Below are 20,677 nucleotides of genomic sequence, written 5' to 3' on the forward strand. Positions count from 1 at the left end.
AGAGCCCACTTACAAAATTAGCTTAGAGATACAGAGAATTTATATGAACATCCATAACAGGGTACAATTTACAGACTGAGAACTGAAGAGTAATATTCAGAGAAAAAAATGTGTTTTTAAGAGGTTTTTGATATATTGGCTTTTAATATAGTATCGCATTCACAAAAATAATACAAGTATATAATAATTATTAAGATGAGAACATAGTATAGTGTTAAGTAAAGAGGAGTGAGACAAATGTTGTGAATAAAGAACTGTACTAGCAAGATTTTCTCCATTTTTTTTTTCCCCCACAGCATCTTGGGTAAAAGTGGCAAATGCACTTCAGCTGTAAGGGCAGCACTGGGACGCTGTTTACTTGCCTTAATGGAGGTAAGAATAAACTCAGTGTGCAAGAAATGGAGTTATTAATGAACTAATGCGAATGTGTTTAACTGGCTCGGTAAGATGTCACGAGCATGAAACTGGACACAGATGCAACAAGAACAGCAGAATGAGACAAATAAATAATAGTGTAGAGCACGTACTAAAGATTAGAATATCTCCAAGAATATACAAAAGTACAATACATTCAAATCCAGAATTATTGGCACCCTTCACAAGAAGGAGTAAAAATAATTGTAAACTTTACAAACTACTTTAAACGTAGTGTAACCTTACAACTACATTAAATATTATTTCATTCAGTGAATGATGTATCTGTTTATACCACAGCATTGTTGAATTCTGGATTCTGATTGGTCAGAAGAAAGAGTTGATTAATTGTCTTTAACAGCAGTCCTAACAGTAGTGCGAGGGTTCTAATATGTTATGGTTTCTTGTATGGTGGACGCTCCACAAAAACGCTTGTGTAGATGTTGATATGGTGAAGTTTTCTATCAGGAGAGGTTTATTCTTTGAGATCTTTGGAAGGAGTCTCAGAGCTTTCTAACAGTCGGAAGTAAAGCTGAAGCTTTTCTAAATTTTCTGCCATGCGGAAAGTCTTCAGGACAGAGGACTTGGTAACATGGACAAGGCAGTCTGTTTTTGTCTATTTTGTCTTATTAACTTCAAGAGAGAGGAAAAAAAAAAGAGGCTGGTGAGAGAACGACTGTTTATAGCTGCTATAACGTAAGTGATAACAAGAATTAACTTGTTTAATGATCATTCTGCAAAACACTTAATACAATATTAAAACATCTTCTGACCAATCATATTAGAGAATTCAACAGCTCTATGGTATAAGCACCGTATTATGGTATTAAGGCATATTTAATATTTAATATTTAATCAGTTTTGTGTTTGCGTAGGTTGACCCTTGCTGTAAGTGGGTGGTCTTATCTCTGAGGGGGGAGGAGCTTCCGGCATGTGCGGTTTTGCCCTCACACCTTGCAGACCCCCACCACCATGTTCGCATGCAAGCAGCCATGAATGTAGAAAGGTGTCTTTAAAATAATTCATAATGTTGATACAGAAACTGATATTAATATTACAGTCATTTATAACACAAAGTCATGATCAGGCAAGTAATGTGACCTACAGCCATTCTTCAGAAAGTAATCAAAAGCTGTCTAAACTCCTCATGCCTACAGACTGTTCTTGGAGAAAGTAGGTTGGGGTGGAGAGAAGAAGAAGATGCTCCCACTAAAACACCAGCAAACAGCCTTTGAGAACGTCTACCTGAAGGCACAGGAGGGGACGAGGATCCAGGTAAATGCCATGGAGTGATATCTATATCATCTCACCCTACGGTCACGCTAGCAGGTGGCTAGTTACTCATGTCTCTTGTGACCGTGCACCGTCCAGGGTTTCTTTTAGTTCCGATGAGAAATTATAGTAGCCAAAATGTATAGCCTACATCCTACGATACCATTTATACACACCACTTTTTTTTTATGGATTTAAGTTTGATTTATATACTAGGCTTTCACTGGCAGATTAGATTAGCAAAGCAACCAAAAACAATCTCTGCTACTTCTCCTACTTCCTTCCGAGCTTTATTTTTCTTCGAAACGCAATTACGGTAAAAAAATATACGTCAATACACAAATTAAAATCTATTACAATATTCAGATGAAGGAATAGATTATTTTTCAATGGATGAAAAATGGATTTTTGAAATTCGATGGATTTTTCTAATAATGCATTTTTTATTATGATAGAACCAATAAAATGTTCACAAAAGTTTATTAAAGTATTTTTATTGTTAACAGTTTTATGGATAAAGTGTCAAAGTCAAAACTACTCAAGACAGAAAATCAAAATTTGCTTTTAAACCTTTTTAAAATTCATTTGCATGTCATTATTTTTATTATTTATTTTTGTACCTGCCCACAATATATTCTAACAAATTTAGTGTAGTTATTTTGCATGTTTGATGAGAGATCGTGTATGACAGGATAAGGTAAAACCATGGTTTTTCTTCCATTTTTGCAAGTCCAACATTAAAAGGAAACTAATCGCAGGTAAGAACTTAGTTGTGAGTGGGGAACTTTTTTTATATTAAATAAATAAACGTGCCGTAGGATTGGACTGGCGAATTGTTTGGAATTGTTGCTTGAATTGAGAAAGCTGCATGTTACTTGTCAGTATGAATCCACTAACTAGCTCAGAAAAGTGCCAGGCTGCTGCCTGTAAGTCTAATGATCTCTAGTTTAAGAGCAGTAACTGATGAAACTCACAGAAATGTAGGGCTGAGTGTGTAAAAATCATTCATTAGTGAGTTTCATATGCAACATCAGGAACCAAACAACGATCAACAGTGCCAAGCATTAGCTAGAGAGGTGTACAACTCACTGCTGTAAAAAATACGTAGTGCAGATACGCTTCACTGTCTGGCGGATGAGTCAGAAAGGTGGATGCTTTGGGAACGCTGCATGCCTCAATGCAAAGTATCAACGATGAAGAAAGACTTGTGACTCGTGTCACACTCAAGTGCCTAATGTACTGCTACCTGAACCCGACTTCTTATTCCTTTAGCTGTCACTCAGAGTACAGTTAGACACTGTAAAGTCTCAGTTCTTCTTGAACGCACCCTTAAATGTGCACAAACACTTGCAGCAGATGACACTATATACCCGTCTCAAATCATTTGAAATATCTCCAAAAGTAGAAGCAAATCTATAACTCATCCAGGTGAAAAGTTGGGACTATCATACTTCTGTGGAATCCCTTAAAAAAAAAAAAAAAAAAAAAAAAAGACAATGATGTACATACACCGTTACAGCAACATAGTTTGTTCTTATGCATAGTTTGTTCTTTACCTCAATTTACTTCTTTCTGTTCATCCCTACAGAGAAACGAATCCCCTGAAGACCTGCCTGATGAGACCTTTAACCGTCGGGCGACTCTGCTGAAAAGCCTGTCCATGGTGATGTGCTGCAGCCCTGTGTGTGAGAAGCAGGCCCTCTTCGCCCTCTTTCAGTCCTACAAGGAGAACAGCATCGAGGAGAACCTGATTAAAAAGGTGCACAATAAGGGAATGAGTGTGATGGTGCACTGTGAATAGGAGATTTAAAAAAAAAAAACTGCAGGATGAAGCAGCAGGACTCTTTATATTAGACAGAGGTTTAAAACCGTTCCTGCTTTGTAAAGAACAGACATAACAGGCAGAAAGAACAGAAAATCCTATTATTTATGGATTTTTCTCATGGATTTTTCTCATAATGTTATTTTTTTATTATTTTACTAAGATACAACCAATAAAACATTCTCACAAGTTTATCAAAAATTTATATTACTATTGTATAACTCTAACATGATTTTGATTTTGTATGTTTGTATAAAATATAGTGTCTATATTCATGTAGTTTTATAGATACAGTGTCACCTAAAGTCAAAGAGAGGAAGGAAAACCCCAAGTCACATTCTGGTTTTAAAACTTTCGAACCTTTTAAAATCTTGTTTGCACATTTATTTTTTTGTTTTGTTTTGTTTTATTTTATTTTTACCTGCCTATAATTTTTTTTTTCAAACAGATTTAGTTGGTTCTCTTTCCCAAAATATAAACAAACCAAGTAGCTTAATTTAAATCCCCACAACCCTGACCAGGCGGTTACTAAGGATGAATGAGTGAACAGGGCTCGCAAAATCGCTAGCCCAAAGTCCCGGGGTTATTGTGTCATCCAGTCCGCCCTGCCCGTCAGGCTGTCTTATAGGGAGGAAAAATATATTACAATGCTTTTGCATTCTCTCACAAATTTGGTCGGGTAATTATGTTGTATGTAATTTTTGGGCATCGGGGAGCCACTATCAATATGTGGGGTATTGAAATCGCGTTTGAATGCGCGCTCGCTTTCAACTTTCACTTTCAATTCGCGATTGTGTATCAGTGACTGTGTATCAGTGACGCTCGTCGTGTCAGTCATTACTATCCTCACACGACAAGTGAAATCTCCCGCAGCAAGCTTAAACATGTGATAGAGATTGCATGCGCAGTGGAGAAAATCGCTGAAAGTTATGTGTTGATATTTGAATCTGAATCTGACACAGACTGAATTATGTTCTATATTGTTTTTACAAGTTCGTAGAAATTTCAGTTCAGTTAGAACCAAATATTTGTATTGATGATTGTAATTTCATTATTTTATACGATTGTTGTTGTTATTTGTGTTTTGAAAATGTTATTGATTGATGTTTTGTCTCCTTTACAATATTCTACATTAAAAATAATGTTTTTTTTTTTTTTATTTGGGCTACTTAAATTCATTTCGGGCTACCAAAATCTGAAGAGTGCCTGCCCGAAGGTCTACCAGGGATTTTGAAATTTTGCGAGCCCTGGTGAATACTCTAAATTCATCATGCAACGCCGCACATTCTTGTTCATGAACATAGTCTCATTGTCCCACAAGCTTCATATCTGACAGCATGCTCGTGCCAGCATGGAAATAAAAAGCTCTCACTTGCCTGACTGTTTTGTCGCTTCCCGTGGATCTCGGATCCCAGTCAGGATACACACATGAATGGTTACAAACCAGAAGCCTTGTGAACCTTTCTGGCAAGCTGTCGTAAAAAAATAATAAGTAAATATAAAATAAATATAAAATAAACACAAATAGTCTGCCTGCTATACATATCTGTATTTGTATCTGTTTAGTACATAATATCTGTTCATAATGTATTCCTATTCGGTAACGTTTGTGTATACTTTAATATACTCTATGCATGTGTGTGTCCTTCTGTGTGTTGTACGGGCAACTTTATGCAGTTTTTTTTTTTTTTCCTGTGCAGGTTTTGGCGAGTGTTTCTCTTACTCTGGGCTACAGAAGCTCTGAGGCGTTTGTCTGCTCTCATCTGAATTATCTGGTGGCTGAATGGCTGAGCCAGAGACAGACGGACACCAGCTACACGCTACAGTCCTTCCCTTATACGCTTTTAAACTGCAGCAGTCTGGAGGAGTTTTACAGGTGCTCCATTTACACATGTTCCTGAAGATAGCTTCATTTAAATCCCCACAACCCTGACCAGGCAGTTACTAAGGATGAATGAGCGAATACTCTAAATTCGTCGTGCAGCGCCGCACATTCTTGTTCGTGAACATGGTCTCATTGTCCCGCAAGCTTCATATCTGACAGCATATGAAGAAAAACCTGAAGATGGAGCATGTGCACTAATTAAAACATGGGAAAAATAATCAGATCATTGCACTTTTACCTCACGGTTGCTTTAGATCGGAGGTATTCGAACTTATTCCCCCATAAGGCTCCCTTCCCAGTTTTTTGAAAATTTAAAAGGATAAAAAATCGTGGTTTTTGCAATACTAAAAGGAACATGACGGACAGCTCTGATTCATCGTGCGTGATTTATTTTTTTCATTCTCCATTTCAGGTCATCGTATCATGTTCTTATCCCACGCTTGATCTTCCTGAATGACTTTGAGCAGGTGAAATCTATTGGGTGTCACCTGAAGCAAGACTGGAGGCAGCTAGTGGCTAAGTGCTTCCCGAAAATCATGGTGAACATCCTGCCCCATTTCGCCCTCCCCAGCCATGACTCACAGGCGGCAGAGCAGAGAGAGAAAGCGCACCACGTTTATGACCTGCTGAAGGATGACCAGTGCCTGGGGAAACAGGTGCGAGCTCTAATCCAGTTCAGCTAGTCCAGGACGTTACCTGTTTTAGCCCTTTTTAAGTTTTACCTGTTTAATTCAAAGTCACGAGAGGTCGGCGTTACACGGGAATTACTACGAAAATGAAATCTCGGTCATTGCCTTTATTCACACGTGACGAAAAAGAGTGGATTCTAATTAAATAAAGGTTATATTTTATGTTATACCACAATGATATTGAAATCTCAAATCTGATTGGTCAGTTTTTGATTCATTTTCTGTAACAGTGGTCCAGCTGCAAATCACAGGTTTGTATTAATTCACTCATTCTAATACATCACTGTTTTTGTAGTAACAGCTCTTTAACAGGGATTTGTATGGCAGACACGCTATATAATCAGTTTCCTAAAAAAAAGTGCGTGTCAGAGATGAAGCTGTAACCTTAGACTTTCAGACATGAGAGTGTCTTGAGGACAGAGGACTTCTTGCGCTCTGTGGTTTCTTGGTAACATGACAAATGACATTTTTGTGCCTTATTAACTTCAAGAGAGAGAAAGAGAGGCTAGTGAGAGAACAGCTGTTTATCACTTATGTTAAAGCAACTATAAAGGGAACTGACTTGATTCTGGACGTTGCACAACATTAAATTAAGAAGATAATGTGTTAGCATAAAATAAAAAGTGTTAGTGTTGGCAAATTGCTGTGGTATAAGTGGAATAAAACACTTCAGAGTGCTTTTATGGGATGATAATGAACTTTGGGGTAATAACGCATCACACCACACTGTCACTGATTTTCCTATAATGGCACGACCTGTAGTGGTTTATTTCTTACTTAAATTACAGCCTGAGTTTTTTGTGCTTCAAATAAAATTTCCCCGCATGTCATATTACGTTGGTTAAAGCACCCTTCCTCCACTCTAATATTAAAAGGTGACACTTTCCTGAGGGCCAGGAGACACGCTGATTGATTGATTCTGCTTTTGCCGCATCTGTGCTGGCGTTTCTTCTTTGCAGCAAATCGACAGTCTGATATGTGGCAACCTGGCAGACATCGTTGTTGAGCTGCTGATGACGCTGTATGAAGGCGCAGGATCAGGCACTGCAGAAAGAGGAGACCTGCAGAAGTTTATTGGGTAACTATACTGTATATACAGTATAACAGTCATGAAAATATTTTCATATATTAATTAATGGTCATTTGTATATTTGTATACATACTGCCTACATTCACATATTATTACCTACATTTATATACATACTATTGATAGTGTTCAAAGTCTTAACTTTGGTTGAGTTATTTTTATTTTATTTATTTATTTATTTTATTGTTATGGCAACATTTTTTAGTTATTAAGAGTTAGTGAACAGTTTATGTAAAGTTGAGTCTTGGACTTGTTGTTGTCCCTTGTCTAGGGAGTTGGATCCTGCTCCAAATCCGCCTTTCTTCAGCTCACACGTGATTAAAGCAACGCTAGATTACCTCAGCAAGTGTCATAGCACCAGTCACAAGTCTCTGGTAGCCATACTGTCCAAGACTCCGGTAAGACCCTGACGTTATTCAGTAATAGCATACAGAGGGGTGGTCTCAGATTCCTTGCTTTGTTATTCTCCAGTCTCATCAAGCATTATAGAACACTCAATGCTGTTATGCTTCCAGCGGGAGGTTGTGCAAAGTACTAAATGCAGGGGTGCCATTAACTGTGACACGTAGAACATTTTTGATGAGTTTTTATTTTCTTACTATAAATTTACTTCAGTTAAAGGTTAGATTTCTTTCATGTTGACAGTATGAGGTGAATCTATTTCACCACAAAGACTTTGTTTCGTAATCTTCACCCAGGGTGCCAATAATTTTGGAGGTGACTGTATATAACGAACATATATGCCAATACACATACAAAGCCTCTTCACGTGGTTAGGATCTGATGTTAAAATGTCTATGCTAGATACATATATACTTACCTGTATAATGAAGATCCTGGCATCTGTCCTGTACTCATCCAAGCTATTAACTGTGTTATAAATGGGTCTTATTCTTTGTGCTAGATGTCCATACAGAAGATTCTGACCTCAGTTTGCCAGCGCGCAGCCGAGACCACTAACGCCTACGAGAGGCACCGCATCCTCATGATGTATCACCTGTTTGTGAACCTGCTGCTGTCTGAGGTTAAAGATGGCCTGGGTGGAGCGTGGGCCTTTGTGCTCCGAGACATCATCTACACCCTTATGCACCACATCAACGGCAGGTCTATACACACACACACACACACACACACTTGTTTCACTGATTTTATGAGGTCTCTGCATTGACTTCTGCCTGCACTTACACTTAACTTCAGTAACTGGAAATAAATCTTTTGAAGCTCTGTTAGTGTTTAAAGTAAAAGGTTTTCTTTTTCCCCCCAATTTTTTTCTATCACTTTAAAGCCTTTGGGTCCTTCATTGCATTAAATAAGTGCAAAAAAAAAAAAAACAGAACAAATGTGGTTCCCACAGAGCAACACATAATTATTCAATATTAAATGGTGTAATAATGTAGTGCTTTTATTTATCTAACATTATTATAGCTACTGTGATTATATAATTCTGCAGTCACATTAAGAAAAAAAAAGTTTTTTCTCATTTTGTTAACTACGTGCAATTCCAGTCTTTGCATCAAAGATATTAAAAGACGATATAAACATTAAAGATGCTCTTTGGACTTCATTCTGCATAAAATAGTGCTTTTTACATACCAGTCCTGCTCTTTAAGCTCTGGCTGGAGGATGAGTGATGAGTGGTGTTTGGTAAACTGATATAGATTAGATCCAGGTTGTATTCCTCCCTTACCTGGATAGGCTCCAGACTCACCGTGACCCTGTCCAGGATAAAGCCGTTAACTGAAGATGAATGAATTGATGAAACACCCGGTTCGTTTCCTCAGGTCAGGTCATCAGGACGAGGTCTCTGCGCGCAGTCTCGCTCTGTGCTGTGACCTGCTCACCACCGTGTGCCAAACAGCCATCCGCTTCTGCAGCGATGCGCTAGAGAGCCATCTACAGGTCATTGTAGGAACTCTCACTGCACAAGTCACCGAGCATCCGGCCATATCTCAACAGGTTAGTTATAACTCTTACTGCTCTGCAAAACATGCCATACAAAGGGTATATCTTGATCCGGATTTGTAAAAGAACACATTGAATTAATGACCTAGGATTAATGATGGAAATAATAAATGACTAACTGATAAAAGACATTGCAAAGATCTTTGTGCCACATGTGCTGAACCTTTTTGAACTAATGAATTGCCTTTATTTTAGATTGGATCTATAAAGTAACAGCAGAGTGTATTGTTTTTGTGACAGGTGCTGAGTCTGCTCAAGTTTCTGGTGATAGAAAACCCAGATGACGGGTGTCTAAAGAGAGCAATTCCTTTGCTTGAGCCTTTTCCTGATCAGCCGGCATTCGCAGAGCTCCGAGCGGCTCAGCACGCACTCAAATACAGCTCCGGAGCCTTCACCCTCAGACAGGTGCCGGATTTATTTTTATTTATTGATATATTGTAGTGTGAAGTTAACACTGAATCGTGATTAAATATTAAATGCAAAAATGCATGATTTTCTTTCATGGCTTTTGCAGGAGATTGAGCATTTCTTGTCTGTGACGTCATGTGACTCGTTACCTCTTACTCGAATGGAGGGCCTAAAGGATTTAAAGAGACAGTTACACACTCACAAACAGCAGATTGAGCAGCTGCTGAAAGAATGTCATGGTGAGCAAGAGACAAATGAATTGTCACTTTCCTCTCACAAATTTATTTCAGTTTTTCGTATCTAAACATTAAAGCAGTGATTCACTTACAGTTTAGTGCAAAAGCCTGAGCCGATTGATCACGTAAGCAGAACGTATTGATTTTCTTTAATCACAGGTCTATCGTTAGAGGATCTTCATTCATTGTGTAATCTGACTGATCTAAGCCGATTTTACACTTTTACATGTGTTTTCTTTGTTTGTTTGTTTGTTTGTTTTACTTGCCACAATGTATGAGATCCCAGTAAAATCTTGGTCAAAGTCTAAAGCAGACAGGTCAGATTATACAATGAAGATCCTCTAACGATAGACCTGTGATTAAACAAAAATCAATATTTTCTGATCAATCCGCATGATTCAGGCTTGTGAACAAAATGGAGCTCGCATTAACAGCATTGTAAGCAAATCTTACAGTGTAAACACTGCTATAGTAGAGCTACAACTAAATATTGTTATGACAACATGGCTGCTCACTAAGTGATCCTTCATACTAAATTACTGTCTGAAGTTCAGTATAAGTTTCAAATGATTTTGTTTAGTAGATGTTTCACTTACAGATTTAAGGGTTTAAAGGTTTTACAGACAAACTTATTCTGAAGTATTTCTTTTGCAAAGCTGATCCGGCCAGCAGTGTGCTGGTCAAGCTGGTGCTGAACCTCCTGCAGCTGTGCAAACTGGCAGCCAACCATCCTGGAGGCAGAGACATCTTAGGTAAGCAGTTTCTGTTGCATTCACATTTATTTCACTCATGCTTTCATGAGTGAAAAAAGAGAAAAGAAAAGAGAAATGGGTTACTGAATATTTCTGCACACGTTTAACCTTCGCTTTTGTTCTCTCAGAGGCTGTTGGGGGTTGCTTGGGAGAACTCGGGCCTGTGGACTTGTCTACTATTGCACTGCATCATGGGAAAGATCAGATTTACACCCAGGCAGCTTCTCTTTATCCTGATGTTCTTCATCAGTGGATCTCCATCATCCTCAGCTGCATGAACAACGCACTGACGGACCACAGGTGACATGGATTCTGCAGCAATCTGACCAGACATCATCCTACTCTTTTAAAATCCAGACTTTTTTGTAATGGTGAAATACATTTATACCTACAATGGTGGATTTATAGAGTATATGTGTGTGAAGATGGTTTTAGGAAAGCGTTCAGTTTAATGTACTCGCAAATCCAAAGTATGTTGTTGTGTTACTCTTACGTTACTCTTATCCATTGCAACTGTTGTCTTTATTATTAAAATATATTATTTAAAGGAATAATCTGTGTATCTTGTGTCTAACCATTGTGTACGTGTGTGTTAGTATTTCTATCCGCCAGGCTGCTGCTGTGTGTTTGAAGGACATTTTGGCCACTGCGTCCGGTTTGGAGTTCTGGGAGATACACAAGAGCCAGAGAGACCCAATGCTGCTTTACCTGAGTCCTTTTCGCTCAGCAAAGAGAAAAGCAAGTATCTCTCAGTGAAAGCTGGTGTCCATATAATACAGTAGGATCCAAAATTCAGACCACACGGCTAAAAACAGCTTTTGGGAACCTTACATTAAGGTTTTCCTAACTGATGTTGTATAACACATTAGTTAATATGAACAAGCTATGAACTTAAGCATTAATACTCCATAATTTATACATTTTAAAATAATAAACCATATAAGCCAAATGATTAATTATATAAGCTAAATGATTAATCAGGTGAGAAAAATGAAACCCAATATGAATAACCAATATGATCCAGCATCTTGATGAATATGTTCTCAGATGCTTACTGTGAAAATTCAGAACTGAAGCTGAAGAGCAAATTTTAATATTTAACCTGTTCAGTATGTTATTACAGTAATTTACTGTGTGTGTGGACTTATTTTTAATGATGGAATGAATAAACGTTGCTCAATACATGTATGTCGTTAACAGTGAAACAAACATCAGTTAATACGTGTATAAACTTACCTTGTCAACATTACTTTATTTAATGTTTATTTAATGTTTATTAGGTTTATTAGTGCTGAAGTTCATGGTTTGTTAACGTTAAATAAGGGAACCATAATGTAAAGGATAATGCGTTTATTTCTTCGCTTTATTTTATTGTTTTATTTACTGCAATTTCTTTCCAATTGTATCTTAAATAAGGTTTTGTTAGTGTAATTAACTTATTTACACCTAGAGACAGCAGAGATTCTCCATTTAAATGAAATAAATGTCTAAAATAAATGTGTGGGAGTTGGAGGGAGGTTAGAAGCAGAGAAGGTTTTGGTATTGCAGTTCCAAAAAAAAAAAATTGTAGTCGTTAGCCAAAGCTGGGCTTACAAGCAGACTGAATTACATTAGAAATATCCAGGTAAAAAAACCTACAGAAAGTTAGAAAACAAAAACCCAAAACATAGTACTACAATATGATGTGTACTACATCACACAAACTGATGTGTATATGTATATTGACAACCTAGTACTACAATATACACAAACTGATGTGTATATGTATATTGACAAACTACGGAATTAAAACTAGATACGGGTGAAGACAATGAAGGAAATGAAGCAATAACAAAACGGAGGTGGAGATTAAATCAAAATAAAGAAATACATGGAGTTGTTGCTATTGAAATTGCTTGCTTGTGTGCTTGATTGCTTTAGCCTGTTTTTAAAAATATGTTTTTGAATAACCTTGAATAAGACACTATTGGTTATAATTTTGAATAAGACATTATTACTGGTGGATGTGACTCATTTTTGTCATGGAACTTGATAAAAATGAGTCACATCCACCAGTAATAGTGTCTTATTGGAAAGTTTTTATCCTCTTGTATTTCACTGTATCTATCTGTTGCCTATCCTAGGAGCAGATGGTGAGACCGGAGGTCACGTCAGCTTCCAGAGATCGAGTGGACAGTGCAGAGTTGTGGTCAGCGCAGCCTGGAAAACACAATGAGTGGCTGAGGAACCTGTGCATGGCTCTGCTGGACAGTGGAGGGGTCTGCAATGAAGCCCTGCTCATGACCAGAGCCCTTTGTGAGGTATTTACAAATCACCTTTACTTTTATTTTTCCCCAATTTTTCTCTCGATTGCACTGCTGAAAACTATCCACTCCCCCCCCTCAAAAAAACCATGATGCTACCACCACCATGCTTTACTGAGGGAATGGTGTTCTTGGGGTAAATGAGCAGTGGTGGGTTTTTGCCAATCGTAGCACTTTGGGCCAAGGCCAAAAATATATTGATTATTGATAAGCACATTATTTTCTGAATGCATCTTTGAGATATTGATGGTTTAAAATTAAATTTAAATGGGTAGTTTGCGTTTGCTAGCTGTTTCACATTGTAATTTATTCTACTACTGTTTAATATTGCCTGGTGTAATAGCTGTGGGAGGCCACAGTGGGGAGATATAGCAGATCTTGTAGATACGATTGGTCTCCATCAGTCCTCTGAAACCTAATACAGCTCTATCTAATGGCTCTTCCTGATGTAACACTGTTTGTGTGGTTTAATAGTATACATGTAATCCCACGCAGTAGATTTAAGGATGCGCTGCAGCAGTCAGTATTTATTTTTGAAAATTACTGATAAAAATCGATAATTGGGAAATTTCCTGTTTATTGATACATGAAACAGGCATCAATCCCAAGCCTAGCTATTTGTGTTCATTTATGACATATAATCCCAATTAAGACCATTGAAATACTACAATGGTTCAAGGGGAATGAATACTTTTGCTTAGGACAGTACTGTATAAAGGTTAACAAGAAAAGGTCTGTGGTTTTTTCCTGCGAAAGTAGGTGGTTTTTGGCAGGTGTAGAATCTCTTTAATAAAAAAACAACTAGAAACAAACAAGGACTGGAAAACAACAAAAAAGAAGAACAAAGGGCTAGGCTAATGCTAGGCATGGCAAGGCATGGAAAACTAGAAAACAAACAGTACAAACAGTAACCAGAATCTAACCACACACAAACACAGATGCAGACATAAGCATAATGCTCCAACAAGCAAAGAGGGAAAACATGGGTCTTAAATAGGGTGACTAATAGGGAAATACAAAACAGGTGTGCAAAATCAGGAAAGGAAATGGGGCAGACAACAAAAGAAGAGATTCAAAGAGTGAGTGAAGGTGCGCTCTGGTGGTCTGGGAAGAAATTGTCCATGGTGGCCGTGACAGACTCTCTAGCAACCCTACTGAAGTCCAGTTTTGCGAGATAATGTTCACTAGCTCTCGATTATAAATATTATAAAATAAAACACGCCCAGGACGTGTTTGTAAATGAGTGAATCAGTTCACTTTCCTTGGTTGTGTCAAAGACTTGCCCTTACGATGTATCGGGGAAGATGATTTAACCCATTAGCCTTCAACAATCTTTCTTCTCTGCAGGTGAAAACAGATTTCTGCCAAAAGATGCTTCCCCTCTTCATCCATGACATGCTGCTGGGAGACAGTAATGGCTCATGGAGGGAACTTCTCTCCACACACATCCAGCGCTTCTTCAGCAGCTGCTGCAGACCGGGCACTTCCGGCAGTCGACCCACCACCCCCATGCCCTCTGATTCAGGTTCACATTTCTATCTCTACTCTTTATTACCAATGTACCATGAACATTTGCCCACCATTTTCCCCTATCATTCATAGATAAATGTAAACAGATATAGCACAAGCCTTACCTATAAGCTTAATGCATACCTTAAAGGTACATCTACAAGCATTATGGGTAGACTAGATACTGGGTTTGGATATTCAGACAGTACATTGAAATCGTTTCTCAACAGGAGACACAGACGTTGGCGTTCAGGGCCAACCAGATAAATGTTCTCTGCGCACCATGCTAGCAGTCATCGACTACCTCAGACAGCAAAGACGACCACTGGGACCTAACAGGTTTATGCAATTCCTCTGTCATGCTGACTTCATGGTAGGACATTCCTAACATGATTACAATGGTGTTTAATATTAGAAAAAAATGTTATATTGATGAGAAATCCAATGTAGAAGAAGCTCACTGGTGAAGATGTTGGACTACTGATCAGAGTTCAAGGTCGTGAGTCGTATTAGCATAGAATTTCAAGCTTTAGAATCTTATCTGTTTGAGCAGAGTGTACAGATAAGGAGTTGAGAGAGTTGGACAGACTAAAGGACTAAAGTGCTGCTGCATAGCTCTCTTTAAACAATCTGGTTTCATAACCTTTTTCATCATAATCATGTGAAAAACATCATTTAACAGTAATCCACCCAGCTGCATATATGTGTTTGCTTTGAAAAAACACTTTCTTGAAGCCCTAGCGCCTTGAAACTCTCTAAATAGTGTTTTGAGCATGTAATGCACACAGTTCTCAGGGATTTGTTGCACATAGGGATTTGTTAAGAAAACCATATGTTGGAGCATACACCGATCAGCCATAACGTTAAAAACACTGACAGGTGAAGTGAATAACATTGATCTTGTTACAGTGGGACCTGTCAAGGGGTGAGATATATTAGGCAGCAAGTAAACAGTCAGTTCTTGAAGTTGATGTGTTGGAAGCAGGAAAAATGGGCAAGTGTAAGGATCTGAGCAACTTTGACAAGGGCCAAAAGATGACTGGGTCAGAGCATCTCCAACATGGCAGGTCTTGTGGGGTGTTCCTGGTATGCAGTGGTTAGTACCTACCAAAAGTGGTCCAAGGAAGGACAACTGGTGAACTAGTGACAGGGTCATGGGCGCCCAAGGCTCACTGATGCATGTGGGGAGCAAAGGCTAGCCCATCTGGTCCGATCCCACAGAAGAGCTACTGTAGCACAAATTGTTGAAAAAGTTAATGTTGGCTATGGTAGAATGGTGTCAGAACACAATGCATCGCAGCTTGCTGGGTATGGGGCTACGTAGCTGCAGACCAGTCCGAGTGCCCATGCTGACCCCTGTCCACCGCTGAAAGAGCCTGCAACGGGCACGTGAGCATCAGAACTGGACCATGAAGCAATGGAAGAAGGTGGTCTGGTCTGATGAATCCCCTTTTTTTTTTTTTTTTTTTTTTTTTTTTTTTAAAAATCATGTGGATGTTTGGGTGCGTGTGCGTCACTTACCTGGGGGAAAGATGGCACCAGGATGCAATATGGGAAGAAGGAAAGCCGGCAGAGGCAGTGTGATGCTCTGGGCAATTTTCTGCTGGGAAACCTTGGGTCCTGGCATTCATGTGGATGCTATTTTAACACATACCACCTACCTAAACATTGTTGCAGACCAAGTATACCCCTTCATGGCAACAGTATTCCCTAATGGCAGTGGCCTCTTTCAGCATGATAATGTGCCCTGCCACACTGCAGAAATTGTTCAGGAATGGCTTGAGGAACATGACGAAGAGTTCAAGGTGTTGACTTGTCCTCCAAATTCCCCAGATCTCAATCCGGTCGAGCATCTGTGGGGTGTGCTGGACAAACAAATCCAATCATGGAGACCCCACCTCACAACTTACAGGACTTAAAGGATCTGCTGCTAACATCTTGGTGCCAGATACCACAGCACACCTTCAGAGGTCTTGTGGAGTCCATGCATTGACGGTTCAGAGCTGTTTTGGTTGCATAAGGGGGCAGTACACAATATTGGACAGGTGGTTTTAATTTTATATCTGATTGGTATATTTGATGAATAGAAGATTTTGACACATCACTTTTCTTTTTTTTCCTTTTTTTTCACTTTTTAACACTTTATTATCAAATTATTCATTTTATAAATAATCATGTTTCATGGCAACTCAGAATCTTGGATGCCACTGAAGATTAATGTGCAGGTCAGGGTGGATGTTTCCTTTAACTGGTTATATACTACTACTACTAATAATAATAATAATATAATAATAATAATAATAATAATGAATTTTAACAATACTGTTGTAGTGCTGTTGAGTGTGGAACCGTGTGCGAGTCCAACTTCTGGCTGGATCTGAACTATCTGGAAGTGGCTCGAGCAGCACAGCTCTGCTCCGCCCATTTCACTGCCCTTCTGTACTCCGAGATCTATGTGGACAACATCCGCAACAGCATGGAAGAGAAGCGCAGGTACCACTTGTGGACTTGTGGGGCTGTGTTTTGGACTGCTGAAGTACTGACTTACAACTCAGATTTATGGGTCAACATCCAACTGTGCAAAGAACATACAAATGTCTTATAATTCTAGAAAATGCAAACACCAGTTAGTATTCAAATTCATTTGATTATTAATTAGGTATCACTTACTCCAGATGAGCCTTCACATTCACACTGTATGTAAGACACAGAAGGTGAAAATTGTTGCTTTCTTAAGCAAAGAAAGTCATGCACAGGCATCAGAACCATATAATTCCATGCCAGAGTGGGAATTTCATTGATAAAAATGAGCACCCACACGACTAAAACATAAAAATAAGTTTAAATCGGCACATAGAGTTTTGTTTTTTTTTTTCTTTTCAGATATATGATATTTCATGTTATTGCATTGGTGAATATTCCTCATAGCCATATTATTTATTCCTGACTCCCTCCTTGCTTTTTTATAATGACTGGTTCAAATAATCCTCTCCGGCTACTCTTGAGGGAAGTTTTTATTATTTATTTATTTTTAATTTTGTGTATATAATTTTGATTTTCTTCAGAGCTCAATCCAGAACATCACGCAGGATCACGTTTGATGATAGCAGCCAAAGCCTGTCCATCGGCAGTATGTCTGAGAAGAGTATAGAAGACTCGGGCATGAGCTTGCAGGTAACTCGCACATTAATAGAATCTATTTCTAGTCCAAGACGTTGGTTTGTGTGCGCTAATTTTAGTTGTGCACATTTTGCAGGACATCTTGATTGAGGTGTACAGGAGCATTGGGGAGCCTGATAGCCTGTATGGATGTGGAGGTGGCAAGTTGATTAATCCTCTCACTAGGTTAGACTGCATTTGTCCCCTTTTCATGCATATTTTGCTTTTGCTCATTTAGAAGATGTGTGTGGAAAGAACAGGCATTGAAACGAACATTAGCATACCTCACTTATCTCAACACATGTATTAGTAATGATAGCATTTGTTTTAGAAGAAGAAGAAAAAGCCTTTATTTGTCACATATACATTACAGCACAGTGAAATTCTTTTCTTTGCTTGTTAGGAGGTTGGGGTTAGAGCACAGGGTCAGCCATGATAAGGGTTTTGGGTCTTGCTCAAGGGCCCAATATTGGCAGCTTGGCGGTGCTGGGGCTTGAACCCTCAACCTTCTGATCAGTAACCCAGAGCCTTAACTGTTGAGCCACCACTGCCCTGTTTTTATTTAAACATATTTCCGATTTTTTTTTTAAATACCAGAATCAGGACGTACGAGCATGAGGCCCTGTGGGGTAAGGCTCTGGCCTCCTATGACCTTCACGCCAATCTCCCAGAGGTGACGAGGCAAGTTGGCATAATGGAGGTAAAGATGAGTCTGAATTTCATGAAATATTGAAATATGTTTCCTTCAATCCTTCAGTTCCTCTCTCATTTGCAGTACCTCATCAGTTATGCTCTCTTTTAGGGTTTGCAGAATTTAGGGCTCTGTGGCATCCTGAACACGTACCTGCACGGTCTGAGAAGACACGGGGCCGAGTGGGCACCTGAGCTCCGAGAATTTCACTTCCAGGCAGCCTGGAGGAACACACAGTGGGAGACGGACGTGGATGAGAGGTAGGAGATTTTATTTCAAAAGCAAAAAAAAAAAGTAAAAAGAATTGAGGAATACAAGTTGGCCCTCGATTAAGTTTGGCTGGTGCTCTTTCCATCATTCCTCTCTTTAGAGTTGATAGATTCATACACCATTAACAAATTTGTTTCACTATACCAAAAATTAAAAAAATAAAAAACTTGAGATGAGAACATGCTGAGTCTAGCTGCATGGATATGCAGGTATCTGTTATCACATACTATATAATATAGCAGCTATAAACTCTCATTGCTTCACTAGGCTCTCTTTTATTTGTTAAATATTAAATTATGTTAATTAAATATGTTCACCAAGTTATTGCACTTGACATGATCAGTTTGTTTTTGAGTTATTTAGTATCTAGCTTGATGAATGGAATGGATTTCCCTTATTTTGCAGGAGTGAGAAACTGAATCCTGGCTTCAACGAGTCTGTGTTCACTGCTCTACAAGCACTGAAGGACAAAGACTTCTTCATGTTTGAGCAAACGCTGAAACACACCAGGTATACAGGATCAGCATAAGCACAGGAAAAATGCAAAAATATCAAACTTCTATAATAGGGGTGTCAAACTCAATTTAGGTAATGTGCTACTTTACATTTAGTTCAATGTCAGGTCGGCCGGACCAAAAAAATTAGACCAATAACACATCAGCAGCTCCTCTTCAGTGTGTTTATTTCTCAACACTGAGTGTATACTTGCCTAAGTGTTCAACCCCCCGTGAACATATTGTATGCCAAGGAATCTATACAAATTAGCCCATGATACGGGGTGTCCCAAAAGTCTCCATACACAGGGGACTATGTACGCCAGCACAACATCGGCTGTGCCTTCATCAGTGGATGTTCGTGGACGTCCACTTCTCGGTTGGTCTGCAACACTGTTGGTGAATTGCAATTTCAGGTCTTGCTATGGATTCTCTGTTGGATTGAGGTCCGGGCTTTGACCGGGACATTCTAACACCTTGCTGGATTTGAACCACTCCAGTGTAGTTTTGGGAGTATGTTTAGAGTCACTGTCCTGTTGGAAGGTGAACCTCCACCTCAGTCTCAAGACTCTGGCAGAGTGGACCCGGTTTTCTTCTAGGATTGTCCTGCAGCCTAACTGATCAGGGGATAAGGGGATAAAGTGGTTAATATCATTTGCCGCTTTCCTGAAAACACAGCCTCATAGATATATAAGTGCTGTGTGTGTGTGTGTATGTATATATATATATATATATATATATATATATATATATATATATATAATATACATGCATATATGTGTGTGTGTGTGTGTGGTTTCTCAGAGGCAGCGTGGTTGAGGAGCTCTGTCGTGGCAGTCTGGAGGCCGTGTCCTCTCTCTATCCAGCTCTACGCAGCTTGCAGATGATCGAAGAAATCCAAAGTGTCAAACAGCTTTTCAGGTATGTTTTTTATGTTCAGTTACAAAATTGACATAGATGTTTCATACCTTTCCTACATTATGAGACAAAGGCTTTACAAAATGTGGGTTTTCAAATCAAAGTAAAAGTAGGATCTTAAATCCTACCAAATCTGATAATTCTAATAGTATTTAAACAGTGGATTTAATTCTGAATGCATTGTCACATGCAGTTGTATTTTATGAGTTCATGGGACAGTTTGGTCCAAAAGAGTTTATTATTATGAAAATCATTTCATTTTATATATTTTTTTGTAAAATTATATATATATATATATATATATATATATATATATATATATATATATATATATATATATATATATATATATATATATATATATATAATATAATATAATCATTGACTGAATACAGTAGAGATGATAATGCATAATACAATACATGCATGCAACTATTTGAGTGTAATAGTTGTTTAGAGATAACAGGATTTATTACTGTGTGTTAGTAGCAAACATTTAAAGAAATAGGGGAGAGTGGTGTAGTAGCAAACATTTAAAGAAATAGGGGAGAGTGGTGTATTGTGGCCCAACACGAAACAAAGGTCCAAAGTGTATTTTGATTTCTCTTGTATCACAACTATTTGCCAACTATTACAATTTTTATTAAGTAAAGAACAATGCATCATACTTTTTTCCGTTTTTGTTATGTTTAATGTTATGGAATGTTAGATCCTGTTATCATTTACATTATAGCAGCTGTACGTACCACTCTTCTTGTCTCTTGTTCTCTTTATTGGAGTTAATAAGAAAGAAAATGCGGCTTGTT

General features: G+C 38.4%; 1 protein-coding gene across 1 annotated transcript in view; it reads left to right on the forward strand.

Annotated features, from left to right (window-relative positions):
- Window positions 1-20,677, forward strand: part of atm (ATM serine/threonine kinase) — a 59,771-nt gene that overhangs the window by 23,270 nt on the left and 15,824 nt on the right. The window contains exons 21-45 of the mRNA XM_034314802.2: window positions 297-372; window positions 1,290-1,420; window positions 1,572-1,689; window positions 3,275-3,445; window positions 5,209-5,384; window positions 5,806-6,049; window positions 7,042-7,160; window positions 7,441-7,567; window positions 8,074-8,273; window positions 8,951-9,125; window positions 9,372-9,536; window positions 9,646-9,778; window positions 10,432-10,527; window positions 10,656-10,827; window positions 11,124-11,265; window positions 12,651-12,827; window positions 14,178-14,355; window positions 14,570-14,678; window positions 16,671-16,832; window positions 17,405-17,513; window positions 17,596-17,684; window positions 18,096-18,198; window positions 18,301-18,449; window positions 18,865-18,969; window positions 19,758-19,874. Of these exons, the coding sequence (XP_034170693.2) occupies window positions 297-372; window positions 1,290-1,420; window positions 1,572-1,689; window positions 3,275-3,445; window positions 5,209-5,384; window positions 5,806-6,049; window positions 7,042-7,160; window positions 7,441-7,567; window positions 8,074-8,273; window positions 8,951-9,125; window positions 9,372-9,536; window positions 9,646-9,778; window positions 10,432-10,527; window positions 10,656-10,827; window positions 11,124-11,265; window positions 12,651-12,827; window positions 14,178-14,355; window positions 14,570-14,678; window positions 16,671-16,832; window positions 17,405-17,513; window positions 17,596-17,684; window positions 18,096-18,198; window positions 18,301-18,449; window positions 18,865-18,969; window positions 19,758-19,874 (3,543 nt within the window). The remainder of the gene's footprint in view (window positions 1-296; window positions 373-1,289; window positions 1,421-1,571; window positions 1,690-3,274; window positions 3,446-5,208; window positions 5,385-5,805; window positions 6,050-7,041; window positions 7,161-7,440; window positions 7,568-8,073; window positions 8,274-8,950; window positions 9,126-9,371; window positions 9,537-9,645; window positions 9,779-10,431; window positions 10,528-10,655; window positions 10,828-11,123; window positions 11,266-12,650; window positions 12,828-14,177; window positions 14,356-14,569; window positions 14,679-16,670; window positions 16,833-17,404; window positions 17,514-17,595; window positions 17,685-18,095; window positions 18,199-18,300; window positions 18,450-18,864; window positions 18,970-19,757; window positions 19,875-20,677) is intronic.

The sequence above is a fragment of the Pangasianodon hypophthalmus genome, chromosome 21, assembly GCF_027358585.1.
Source record: "Pangasianodon hypophthalmus isolate fPanHyp1 chromosome 21, fPanHyp1.pri, whole genome shotgun sequence".
In the NCBI taxonomy this organism is placed as follows: Eukaryota; Metazoa; Chordata; class Actinopteri; order Siluriformes; family Pangasiidae; genus Pangasianodon; species Pangasianodon hypophthalmus.